Source organism: Eptatretus burgeri, chromosome 2 (genome assembly GCF_056783735.1).
Source record: "Eptatretus burgeri isolate ZD-2024b chromosome 2, Ebu_testis_v1, whole genome shotgun sequence".
NCBI classification, from domain to species: Eukaryota; Metazoa; Chordata; class Myxini; order Myxiniformes; family Myxinidae; genus Eptatretus; species Eptatretus burgeri.
This window is the reverse complement of record NC_140962.1, coordinates 79,605,379-79,619,474: the sequence shown is the minus strand read 5'-3', so window position 1 is coordinate 79,619,474 and position 14,096 is coordinate 79,605,379. Positions and strand designations below refer to the sequence as shown.

At 40.9% G+C, this 14,096-nt stretch overlaps 1 protein-coding gene across 1 annotated transcript in view; it reads left to right on the top strand.

Annotated features, from left to right (window-relative positions):
- The window catches only part of CWC22 (CWC22 spliceosome associated protein), a 271,938-nt gene extending 258,137 nt beyond the window's left edge, over positions 1-13,801 (top strand). The window contains exons 20-22 of the mRNA XM_085869986.1: positions 266-367; positions 4,121-4,347; positions 11,478-13,801. Coding sequence (XP_085726112.1) covers positions 266-367; positions 4,121-4,347; positions 11,478-12,877 — 1,729 coding nt within the window. The 3' untranslated portion in view covers positions 12,878-13,801. The remainder of the gene's footprint in view (positions 1-265; positions 368-4,120; positions 4,348-11,477) is intronic.
- The last annotated feature ends 295 nt before the right edge of the window (positions 13,802-14,096 follow it).

Below are 14,096 nucleotides of genomic sequence, written 5' to 3'. Positions count from 1 at the left end.
TCTTGGTTGAACTTGAACATTAATTGCATGCAATGAAAGAACATCAGGAGACACGAGAACATTTACACGAATCTTTGGACAAGGACATTGGTATAGAATGGACAACTGTCCATGGCATTTGAATCTGGGATACCAACATTGTGAGCTATTTCCTCATGGTGGGAACACCAAACAGGAGGCTGACTTGGTAAGGTTACTTTTCCCCGTTCATACAAAATGACCTTCCCCAGTTCTTCAGTTTATTTTCCTATTTTTCCGCCTGCAGAACACTGCAGCCCTTCTTTGAAGGCTTATTCCCACGTGATAATCCAAGGAACACTCGTTTTGCCATCAACTTCTTCACATCCATCGGCCTTGGTGGTCTCACGTGAGCAATGCACACATTTCTGGCCGGGCAGGACTTTTTGTTTTTCAAGCTGCTGAATACACACTTGTGTTTGTGACGTTTGCTAATTTTGTTTCTATCAAGTGCTTGTGTTTATATACTACTATTGAAGCTTTTCATAGGCCTTTTCGAGTACATGCCATTTGTATTTCTGGGTTTTTTTTACATATAGTCCACGGTTGTGGAAGAGTTAGTACTAGTGCACGGGACAAAAGGAACAGCAGAGAGAGAGGGGGAAACACCAACAGCAGAGTTGAAGGTCAAGATAGAGGGAGACTTGGGGAAACATTGGGTGAGGGAGGAATGGTGGGCAGGAGAGAGTGCATGGGGTGGACAACATGGATACAGAAGGAAACTCTCAGGAGGGAAAACTGGAAATTTGGAAGAGGGAAGAGTTTGGGGTGTGGGTGAACAGGTGTGTGTGTGTGTGTGTGTGTGTGTGTGTGTGTGTGTGTGTGTGTGTGTGTGTGTGTGTGTGTGTGTGTGTGTGTGTGTGTTAGTGTGTGTGCGCGCGCGCGCGCAAGAGCGCGCACTTGCAGGAATTTGGTGAACAACTTGCTATTGCTCATCATTTATTATATAATTTAATATTACATGGCAAATTGTGTGTTGATTAGTAAATGCTACGTGGGAATAATGTGGGTCTGCAAGACGCACAGGAAATATAAATGAAAACATAACTTGTCGTAAATAAGTCAAAAACTTGTGAGCCTCATTTTTCTTGAGGATAATTTCCTTTTTGTCGAAGGAAACCCACACGAGAGCATTTCTCGTTTGCACCCCTTTCAACGCTTTTTCACACAACTTGCTTTGATTTCAAGTATGTACATTCGTCTGGTTTCCTTGCTAAGCATTTACTGAATGCTGACACTGATCAAGTCTTGCTGTTTCTCCGACAATTTGTTCCCTGTGATATCACCCACCGTAATGGGTGTTGCTTTGCCAATGCCCAGGCGCCTGGTTTCAAAGGAAGCCTAATTTATGCTAGCTGTATCAGGTATCGACATGAAGACAGGTGATGCACAACAAGGATGTAGCAATTGCCTGTGGTAGCCCAGCCTGAAAATTGATACGAGCGGAACACATCATTGTAATCCCACTATTCGATGGCCAAAGGTGAGAGCCTTTCTTTTGAACACTAGTTTCTGTGTTGGCAAGTTTCAGGGTGTAATTTTTCTATCTTTTAGCACAATCTTGTGTTGACTCTCAATATTTTGTGGTTGACCACCGTTTTGTGTGGGATAGTTTTGAGAGCATTTAGTTTTTAATATTTGAGTCTTATATTTGCATTATAGAAAGAATAACTCTTCTTGGTGAAGGCTAGTGTCGTCCTGTTTCAGCAGACAGGTAGAACAATCAGTAGGCCATTGATTGAGGTATTCTAACCACTGTGGGAAGCAATAAGAAGCTGATGTTTCTGGCATTAACCCTCTTTAGCTCAGACAAATACATCAGAATGTCAGCATTATTAATCGTTGCAAGAGGTGTAAAGAAAATTAAAAAACCCAACTCTGAAACGGAATGCTGTACATGGTAGTTTTAAACTGAAAAACAAATTTCAAAATCAATCATCCCACTTTTTGACAAATCTCGTATTTCCTTGTGTGAATCCATCCGTGTAGTCTGTGAAACATATGCCGATACCAGATGTGCATTTACCAAGCTTGCAGCTTCTTTTAGGAGGGAGGAACCAAGCAAATCTTTTTAGTACATGCGTTTTAAATTACACATTCGGCCCACTGGTTGAATCATCACTGAGGTGCAGCTCTGCCGCTGAGGCAGTATGCCCATAAATTATAGCAGTCATTTGGAATTTGTTTTGGGTACAGCACACTAACGTCCTACTCTGCAAAAGGCATTATGGGAATCATAAGGACATAGGCGAATGCACTGGACGGGACGCTCACTTTAACATGCATTGCAAATGTGGCCGACTGATTATTGCAATCCCTTGCCCTGCAAAGCACCGCGATAAAACTTGGAATCGGTCGGGAATGGAACCTATACCAGGCTTTTTAAAAGAGAGTGCACTTCCTCTAAGCTATCCTTTCAGGCTGGTGAGCAATTTATCAACATGTGCACATTTTAAAACCAAAAGTAATTCAAAAAATGGAATGAGTGGGCAGGTGTACCAACGCGTGAGCATGTGTATGCTTTTTTAGGGGATGTGTGTACGTTTGTGTCGGTGTGTCCCCTTTGGGCTTACCCCATGCTTTCACATAAGTCCTTGCGTTCAAGACCAAGTGACACTTCTATAGGCATGTGCAAAACACCAACTGTGTTCCAAAACAGAAGCACGTACTCAAACTATAAAGAGAACGGAATTTTTAAATCGCAAGCTGGCGTTTCCCAAGTGACATCAATCGAATGGTTCATTTTTTCTGCAGACCTTAATCACCAAACAGTGCATGTATTATCACCACACTGCACCCTGTTTGCTGGAGTGTTTGCTTTCTGTTTTATTCAATGATTGAGCCTTCAGTGGGAAGTGGAATGGTATGGACTACCTTATTGGTGTTCATGTGGGGCAGAAGTTTGAAAGCTGATGGTTTACCTGATGCCGTTGCCATCCCATCCATGTTTCCCACAATCAACATGGAGGCTTGCTTGATGCATGTATGCTTCCTCAAGTCTGAGTCGAACAGTTTTCCCACAGGGTAAACATGGTCCACCATCAACCCCCTTCTGGTGAAACTCCCAAAATCCAGAATCACTGCTCACCTTTACTCATTTCCTCTTTTTTTCCTTCCTGTGGAACCAACTTCCACATTCTCTTCAATCTCATTCTTCCCTCCAGGTCTTCAAGACTGCTATTCACCACCATCTCAAATTGTCCCCAATCCAAAACCATGACCTTCTCTACCCTTGTTAAACCCACCCAAATCCCTCCTCATTATAATTTTTCAGTTTCCCCCCCTTGGAGTTCCTTCTATATCCATCTTGTCCACCCCATGCATCCTCTCCTGACCCCCATTCCTTCCCACTTCCATTGTTTGTCCAAGTCTCCCTCTATCTTGTCCTACAACTTTGCTGTTGGTGTTTCCCTTTCTCTCTACTGCTCCTTTTGCATAAAACCTCTCCTATTCATTTTGCGTGTTTTGCATCCTGTTTTTGTCTGTTACGTCCTGATCCGTTCATTGTACTTGTTCTTCCGTGAGCCGAGAGTATGGATACAAAAAAACACTCCATGTCGCACATCCGTTTAATATAATCCACTCACTCTGGTAACACCAGCAATTTGAGAAATGTCGTTTACTGTGTGAAACAATAATGTGCTGCTAAAATATCTCCCACTCAAAGCTGAATCCTGTGATTATTTATTTGTTTATTTATTTATTTTGAGCTAACATACATTTGCTATTGGACTGCAGTATCCACTTGTTAGTCAGGTGTTTCATGATGGACTTTTGAATGCAGCGAACACTTAATTGATCAATATGATTGTAACATTAACCAGTGCATGACTAGCAGTTCATAAATAAAGTTTCTGATTCATGCTAATTATTATCCAGTGTGTTCTTCCAAGAGAAGTTTTTTTTTTCCCTTTGTGATGAATAAACACAATTATTAACTTGTTTGAAGGTTCATTCTTCGCACGATCTCCAAGTTTTTGATTTTCTGACATGTTGGGCCATGAGAGACGGTGCAGTAGTACACACTTGCTTTGCTAATTGTACAGAAAAACTTTTGCTTCCTTTTTCTGGTTGATTGAAGCAGCACTTTTTGTGTGTTTAGGGATGAACTCAGAGAGTACCGAAAGAATGCACCACAGTTGATCATGGCTCAGCGGCAGTGCATCGAGTCGGAGAAAGATGACGATAGCTCCTCTGACTCTTCAAGCTCTTCCTCATCCTCTGACTCTTCAGACTCGTCCAGTTCCAGCAGCAGCAGTGACAGCAGCAGCAGTGATTCTGAATCCTCCAGTGAAAGCTCTTCAACAGACTCTTCTGACAGCAACTCAGGTCAGAGTGAACACACGGCCTATCATTTGTGCACAGTTTGTGATGTGAACCTTGCATGTGCAGTTGTGGGAGTGATGTTATTAGAATGGTAAAGCTGGAAGTATTTTTGATTTTCAGTGAATATCCATGCATTTCTGGGGCATTTACTTATGCATGTAAAGGGACAGGGTGATGAAATACAATGTTGGGGCGTGACCATCCTGCTGATGCTGTGCCCCAAAACCAGGACACTGGTACTCATTTTGCCGATCTCCGAAGAATGACAGGCTGAGTCTACCTCACCTGGTGTTAATTCAGCAGCTAACGGGGCTTGAGCTCAGGACCCTAAGATCCCAAGCTAACCACCCTACCCACAAAACCAACACCAGGCAAACCTTCAATAATTTACTCACTCAGTGTATTCAGACATCTTCCATTGGTTTTGCAAGTTCTGGTTTCCAGCTGTACTTTCCATCCTGTCTTCAAATGGTACCCAGAACTTGCTTGCTTCGATTTTACTCAACATGAGGAATATGTTGCTCATGCTAACTACAGCCTTTGGTAGCATTCGGTGAAGTGTTGAGCCGTTTCTCCTGGTTCGTACCAACAGTCTTTCCTTTTCTCAAAGTTTTCCCACTTTTATTGACTAACACCTGAGAATTTGTGGTCCGTCGTCTTTACTGATCTGGAGAAGATTCATAGTTGACCAGCTTTTTGAAATGATATTTGATGAAAGCAAGAGAAAAAGAACTTGCTTTATTGAGCGATCTTTGAAGAAAAAACATTTTCTCAACAAAGAAAACCTGTGCCTATTATATTTGCACTACCTGAGAAAAGCAGAAATTTGTTTTCCTGAACTCTTGAATTATCTGTCAGAAAATAATTGCTTTAGAGAATGCAAGTCTCTTAATTCAGTGAAATAACTACTCCAAAGAGTAACAATCAAAGTTTCAAATCTTTGGAGAAATCATGAGATTGTGTATTTGTTTGTTCCAGTTTTAGTTTTGCAGCTGATAACATGACTGGTAGCTGTGCTGAGTCGTGCTTTGACACAGTAGTTTTAATAGACTTGAGACATGACATTATGCCGAAGCCATTGAAGAGTATTGGTGTGTAGCAATCGGTGAGTGTGCAGTAACATCCTGTTTGTCGTGCACTTGTCCACCAGCAGGTGCATTTCTGCCCAATCAATGCATGTAATCAAGGAAACACAAATATTAATATCGAGAAAGTTAAATTTGACATGAATGTGTCAATGGATATGCCTCCTCCCACATTAGATGTGTTACGTTTGATTTCAATTAAAAGTCTCATGAAAATTTAAAGGTAAAGAGTTTAGGGAACAAGAGAATGGACAGATAAGTAGGAGAGAGACAACGCCAGATGCTTTTAACTCGAGTTATGGTCTGCAACATGATTTTCAGAGTGCACATGACCTTTGACCTGTTCAATTGAAAATTGAATCAGTTCATCTTTGTGTTACAGTCCATAAGCATGTCAAGTCTGGTTGAAATCTCTTCAGTGGTTCATAAGTTATTGCAGTAACACAGATTCTCAATTATAGGGAACTTGACTTTCGGCCTTTGACCTTTTGAATCCAAAATTTAATCGGTTCCTCTTCAATTACAGTCCATAGTTATGCCAAGTTAGGTCAAAATCCCTTCAGCGGTTCACAAGTTATCATAGTAACGAAAATCTGCGACTCTCAGCTGAAGGTCACATGACCTTTGCCCCAAAATCTTATCAATTTATCTTTACATCATAGTACATACCTGTACCCAGGTTGGTTAGAATACCTTTAGCAGTTCGCGAATTATTGCGGTAACGAAAATCTGCTTTCAGCTCAAGGTCACATGACCTTTGACCCTTGACCCTTTGAACCCAGCATCTTATCAGTTCATCTTTGCATCATAATACACCTTCGTACTAAGTTTGTTTGAAATCTCTTCAGTGGTTCACAAGTAATCATGGCAACAAAAATTGATCACAGACGAACAGCCAGACTGACAGTCGAAAAGCGCCGAACAGCGCCGACTTGGCACCTTCGGCGGTGGAGGCATAATAAAAGTGACGACAACCATTATTACCATCATCATTGGTAGAAGTGCAGAAAATCAAAGTGCTTGGGTTTGCGAGGATTCTTTAGCAATTTTATTTCACGTAATTAAACAGCACCTTGACTTGTGTGTTGGAACAAAATAGATATGATGTGTCTTTTTCTGATTTGCAATTTATAAAGTAGGTAATTTTGTGATTAAAAGTCTAAATCTTCTTCTTCTTCTCATACTTCTTCTTCTTCTCCTACTTCTTCATGAATAGCCTTTTTCGCACCCGGGAGTCTACTGCCATATTCGTACTGGCTACAGGTTACATCGTGGGACGATGTAACTCAAATGGCGAATATTTTTTTCTATTTTCCACAAATATGCCACGTTGATGCATCCTTGGTGGTTGGAGCGATACAAACCGAGATGGTTTCGTGCCACAGCAATGGACGAAAGACCCGAAGTTTGCCAGAAATTTACGAGGCTTGTTCAAAATAACCGAGTTTGGATCGGGCCTACAAAATATTCGGCTTTGTGCTCGGAATATTTTGCAGATCACTAGTATGAAACGACAGAGATGGCTCAATCTTGTGGTTATCCGCCACGATTGACAGAGGATGTCATCCCACCATGAAGCAAAAGAACCAGCCATCACACGAAACTGTAACACCATCTCTCCCAGCTTCCAGCACATGTACACAGAAAATTTGAGTGGTGAATCAAACACCTGTGTTGGCCTCCCAGCTCACCTCTTCACCACCCACCTCAACGGTGGGACACAGCATGGACACGACAAGACACAACGGTGGGAGATGACCCGGCATCATGACGGTGATGCCAAGGATACCACAGACATGACGGTGGTACACAACATAGCACGGCATAACCACAGATACGACGGTGGGTCCTGGCATAACACAAGATGCCACAGACACGATGATGGGACGCGGCACAGACACGGACACGACAGTGGGACCCGCCCCGGACACGGACATGACGGTGGGACCCGCCCCGGACATGGACACGACGGTGGGACCCGCCCTGGACACGGACATGGCGGTTTGACCCGGCACGGAGACCGACACGGACATGATGGTGGGACCTGACACAGACACGGCGGTGGGACCCGATCCGGCACCCTTCCAAGGTCGGCAAAATTGGTACCAGCTTGCGGGTAGGAGAGGCACTGCCTCAACGGCACAGCCATGCTTTCAGAAAATAGTGCAACCAACAGCCACAGGCTCCATAGGAAACAGCAACAATCACCTTGAATTTTTTTTTTAATACACTTACCATCTTGTGTGTTGGTTTGACCAGCACAAACCTTGAATTAATTATATATTTTTATACACTACGATCTCTGCAACCAACGTACCACCGTCAATTATTTATATATTTTTGTGCCCTTTACTATCTTCGGCACCTACATACCACCTTTAATTATCTATATATTTTGATGCACTTCAACATCTCTGCTGCCTATATACTACCTTGAATTGTTGATTTATTTTTATTCACTTTACCATCTCCATGACCAACACACAACTTTGAATAATTATGCAGAAAAGTCTTGACAGATTTTATTTATTTTATTTTTTTTGCAAGTTTTTTTGTAGATACTGTTCTGCAATAAAAGTATCTTGAGAAGCATGATCGGTTTCATGTTTTCTGAGTCTTTGATTTGTGGCCAAGGAGTTAAAAAAAAAAGTTCCTGAAGCCTTTGGCAGCTTGCTCGATTTCCCACATAGACAATTCAATGGAATTTAATCAAATCTTTGATAATTTTCTTTCCACATTACTTTTCTGTGTAATTTTTTTTTTGTTAAGAACAGTGATCAAAGACTCGTGGAAGAGCTTGTACATGTCTCACATGCAGGACTGCCGCGTTAAGCGACGTCATTATATTTTACATGGAGTACAAATACATTCATAGACTATTTCCCCAAGCATAATCAATGGACACACTTTCGGATCTGAACCTGTGACATCACCGTCATGATCTTTGTGCTTTCATGGGAACACCAAACAGACAAACCGAAGCAACACTTCCTTTTTTTCGGAATCAAATTTGAGTAGTATATCGAATTTTGTGACATTCCACTTTATTTCAGGCATTTAACTTAGCAGATTTAATTTTTCCTTCTCTTTTGGGCAGATTGTAACACACCCCCTTTGTCTCATGACCTTGTCACTTGTAGCAGTTTTACCGTTTATTGCCCTTGCCAGGGGAGAGGGTATTGCATTTTGGTCCATTTGTTTGTCCGCATTTAACGAGAGTCTGGTTTTTCTCTGCAACCGCTTGTCAGATTGACACAAATTTTTCACCATGAGTGCGACTGCTCATGTCGAATGTTTTAATGATAATTATATCATCGGACACGTGGTGTGGCAGCCATGTTGGAAAAAAAAAGATAAAACTCTGAATCTGTATCTCTGAAACCACACCAAGGAAAAATTGAAACTTGGCACATGGCAAGTACTCTTTATGGGGAATGTGATTTTTTTTTTTTGTGATTTCACGATGTCATCGTATACGTAGAATACTACATCTGAACAGCATGAAAATTTTTGGGGGTCATCTCGGGGTAAATTGGTTGACAGAAATAAATTGATGACGTGGTTTGGCAGCCATATTAAAAAAACAACAAATAAATATAACTTTCAAGAATCTCTGAAACAGATTGAAGCAAAACTTTACAGGTTTAACCACCTATCCATGAGGAAAAAAACGTTCCCACCCTATGACGTCAGAGGTCACATGGTCTGGCAGCCATATTGGATTTACCATAAAACCTTTAAAATTTTCTCCAGAACGACTGGATAGATTGAGGAGAAACTACACACACACGTTCCACAAGCCTTGGGGATACCAGGGTGTTCACAAATAATTGATGAAAATCTTTTAAAAAATTATTGCTCTTGAACTGCTTCATTGATCGACATGAAACTTCACAATTATGATCCAGTGGTGAAGGGTAATATGTTTTTTTTTTTATTTCAACATGATTGGACACATGGTCTGGCAGCCAGAAATATTTATTTTTTTGAATCTGGGTTCTTTTTTATTTTTGTTTTTTTGAATAAGGCTCACTTGGCTGTGCCTGGATGGGTTTGAGGGTGGAGGAGTCGTGCAGCTGGAACCCAAATCCTATCCAAGTTCCTCCTGATGACTGCATCTTTGCTTTTTGCTTGTTTGGGTTCCTTCTGATGACTCCAATTGATGCAGTACTGTACCAACAGTATTTGGTCTTCCATTTGATTTGATTTTTAAATTTATTTTAATCCCATTCCGAATTAAATTGAATAATAATAAAAAAAGTCATGGGCCAGGTCAGGTGACGTTCAAAGCGGGGTTGCATCAAAGCGGAACGTCTTGGTACCCGGTCATCACTGCCAGTAGTTATAAAGTGGCAGTTCTAATTATGTCTCATGAATTACATAATACACCAGTACACAAAACACCACACAAAATAAATACACCACACAAAACAAGTCCTGGTGAGGGTTTGCAATCGTTGATTACTCTTTTTCTTGTCAAAATTGCAATCAGGATGCGCAAAAGGTCATCAGGTGTTGTTGACAGAGGTAAAGTTGTTGCACTTTACTTGTTACAGGTAAATTATTTCCTGAAAGAAATACTCTCATGCCCAGATTTGGGAAAAATTTGTATCTATCATTACTACCATATTGTATATGTTATTGTGCCAAATGGAATTTTTCTTAAATATATTTTGGTGCAGACTTAGCACTTGCATTTGTAATTATTTTTCATTGTGTTTTTAAAAAAAGATGTAAGGTTTTTTTTTGTTTGTTTGTTTTGCTCTTCTTTTTTATAACTTGGACTTGAGAAGACTAACAGCATTTGCCAAGCATCATCGATGACCTTTTAATCCATATTTTAAGTGATTGTGAATTTGCACCAGAATGTCTGCCCTCTTTGGCCAAATAGATGTGTTAATTCAACCTTGCAGCCACTAGCTGTTCAAACTTCCCCTCATGTAAGAGATTGCTTAATGGTTTAAATGCCTAATGGAGATCCTATCAGCCTCTGTGGATTTCCTATGCTCCATCATCCTCACGATAAAGCCTCTTTACAACCTTAAAGTGATGCATCCAAAACAAGTATTTTAGCACATTGTTCTTGTTAAATCCCACCACAAAAGGATCACATTTCAGAATCAAATGGTGATCATACATCCTGTTTGGGAAAACTCCACCAGCATCTTACTGCAGCTCTTTCCTGCTGCTGCTACTACTACGACTCCTGCTATTATTCCAACTATTACTATTACCATTATGCTCTTGCCCTCAATTAATCGTATCTTCTTGTGGGGTTGACCACACAAGTTTTTCCTTTCCACCCTCCTCTATCCCAATTGTCCTCTCTAAGCACCCCCACTTCTCTCATGTCACACTCCACCACTTCATTCCACCTCATTTTTTGTCTGCCTTCTTTCCTGCTATCAGCAGCATCCATCTCAAAATCTTCCTGTCTGTGCCTTCCTTTCCCCTCACCAACCTCCACCCCCACCATTAAAAAAAGAGAACCTTCCTTCCTCCTCCCCCCTCCCCCTCCGATGCACAAATGCAGACTATGAAAAATAATGGGCATAAGTACTTTCCAACTACACCCTGTAAAATGTCTTCACTTTCTGACTGTGAAATTTAGGTCAGTTATTGCAAAAGATTTATGGAACTTTTTATTATTATTACTATTTGGAGGCATGCCATCTCATACTTTTCATGACTTAGTCTGTTCTTTCAAAGTTTTTCTTTTTTCATAAGGCTTCCCGAGTTCAATTTCAATTGCAGCAGATTGACATGGTCTGGGTTTCTTTTTTTCGTCCATTATGGAGAGACATTGTAGTGATGTGATTTTTTTTTTTGCCATCTTTCCCTTGGCATTTATATAATTGTTGGCTCGTAGGAGGCAATGTGGTCATATGATTTGCATGTGAGTTGGGGCAAAAATAAAATTAAACCAGTTGGAGGATTGCTATTGTGGGAATGTTTAGGTAATATGAAAAGGAAAAGTTGAATGTTTATATTTTTGTGAAGACTCATGTTTTGCTCTGTTTTTTTTGCTTGTTTTGTTTTTCATTCCAGATCAATTACACAAAAAGAAGGATAAGAAGAAGCTGAGGGAAATTGGACATAAAGAAAGGACTGGAGGGAAAGATGTGCAAGAGCCAAGACGAGATGAAGACTGTAGTGGCAGGCGATCTTCAAGAACAAATCAAGACTCATCAAAACACGAGATGGACGAATCTCATGGGAACCCATATTGTGTTAACGGCACGCATAGACGGGGAAGGGGTTCAGCTGAGCGAAGCACATGCATCGATTCTGAAGGACACTCATCACGTAGGGACAAAATACGGCACACCGGTGATAGACTGCAGCATAATGATCAAGATACTCGTGCCAAAAAACCTCATAGTAACGAGGAGGGGAGGGATGAGGACAAAGGACGAAATTATTATGGAGGAGTTCGAGAACGTGAAAGAGAAAAGCATGGAAATTATCATCAGGACAAGTTCCAGAGAGTGCGGCGTCAAGATTTTCGGGATAGATCAGAGCTGGAGAGAAAGGGAACCAGTTATAGGCAGGAACAAGACAACAATGAGGGAAATGGTGAACGAAATATGGAATACAGGAGTAGACATGAAAATGCAGACAGGCATAGGAATAGAAAACAGAATACAAGAAAAAGAGGGGAAGAATATGATACTGATGAGGAATTGAAAGGTATGCAAATAGATCGAGAAGTCAGGAAGGATAAATATTCTTCTTCTGACAGTTGCAGTGAAGATGATACAAGAAAGAAGCATAGAAGTCAAAGAACGATGGACAAAAATGAAGATACCCTGAGAGATCAGAAGAGGCAAAGGGATGTAGAAGGCAAAAAATGTAACGACTTTGACGAAAGGCAAAAACAGAAGCACCGCAAAAGAGATGATCTGGTTGGCAATGAAGAGAGTGGCACTGAAAGCGAGGGAAGGAATAAACGTAGACATCGGAGTGGGGACAGAGAAAAGAGTTGGCAAAGGGAAACTCAAAAGAAGAAGATTGACCGTGAAAGACAGCATCAGGTGCATAGTGAGGACGAAAACCGAAAACCAGCTAAAAATAAAAGATATAGCATGGAGAAAGAAGGGCAAAGTAATGTGGGAAGATTTAGGGAAGACAAAGATGTTCGAAAAGTGTCAGTCAGAGAAAGGGATAGGAGAGAGCATAGTCGAAAAGATAAGCGAGATCGTCCAGAGAATGATGGTGGACTAAGAAGGGACAGCAGGGGGCGGAGGGAGAGAGACGATGAGCGGAAAGACACGGATCACCACGATAGAAGACAGTCGTTAGAGCAAAGCAAGCTGAGATGCCGCGATGGTTCTCACGAGCAGGATGGTGATCGTCGCAGACCGAAAGAACGTTCCATTGGCCAAAAGCATCACAAAGACCGATCGAGGGACCGAGACGATGGCTCTGAATCCCCACGGAGACGCTAAGGATTCGGATGCATTCATGACTTGTCATTCACCACCGAGTATGGTAACCAGCAACAGTCAGCCTTAATTTTTGTATTGAAGAAGGCAGTTGCTGTTTTCCTTTTGATGGTTGTAAAAAGTCTGAATATGCATGATTTACCTCAAAACATTGCTTGTGTAGTGAGGACCTCAGTGTTTTGAGTTTGTCCATTTTGTTGGACGCTTGCTGTACAAAGCATTTTTTTTAGATAGCAATCTGGCATTGGACTGGTCTAAAAAATATTTTTCGAGCATTTTTTGTGGGTTGTCGGTGTTGTGAGAAGCAAAACATTGAACTCCATTTTCACTGTTATTATACACTTATTGTGAAACAATAAATGATTTTTTTTTGTTGAAAAAGATAAATGATCCTCTTTTGTGCCTTGCTTCATCCATAAATGACGGGCCCTGCAGTTTGATTGGGAAATGTTTTTTGTTTCTTTTTGTAATTATCCTTTACTTGAGGTTGAATTAAGCCTGACTCATTATTTTATGGCAGTTGAATGTATTGCCACAAATCCCATGACATTAACGGACGGGCCCACTTTGTTTGACCATTTTATTCCCCCACAACCCATTACCCCTTCCCTTATTGTCCAACCTCTAACAACCTTCTTTTTGCAGACTTTATGCTCTTTCGATACCAACGCTCTTTGCTCTCTGTGAAATTTTTATTCTATTTTTATTTTCTCGTCTGTTTTTGCCATCAAGCAGACCATCTTTCTCAAAGTGTCATATCTGCGACAGTGTGACAAACGAGCCTGTGGATTTGTCTCGTCTAAACAGAATTGGGAATACGATAAGCTAACCACATGAGTTCTTCCGAAAAAAGAAAAAAAAAAGACTGTAATCTTTCTATTGCCAGACAGTAATTGATTGATACAAAATAAACAGCCACAGACACTTTTTCAATCTTCTGGCCATTTTCTTTTAAACACCCTCAATGCAATCATCAGCTAAAATCATGGATTTTCCTTTGGGTGAATATCTGAAGTTGGATCAATGATTCTAAGATTGTGAAGCAATGTCATTATATAATTTAACTAGAATTTAACTGAGCGTATCCCTCTGCTAAGCTGAACAGTTTACATTTTGTATCCTACCGATAGGCCGGATCTGCATTGGACATGAACCAAAATCAAACCAGCTTATTCTTGTCACCTATCATCCATCAAGCTTTGTCACAATCCGTCCACTGCTT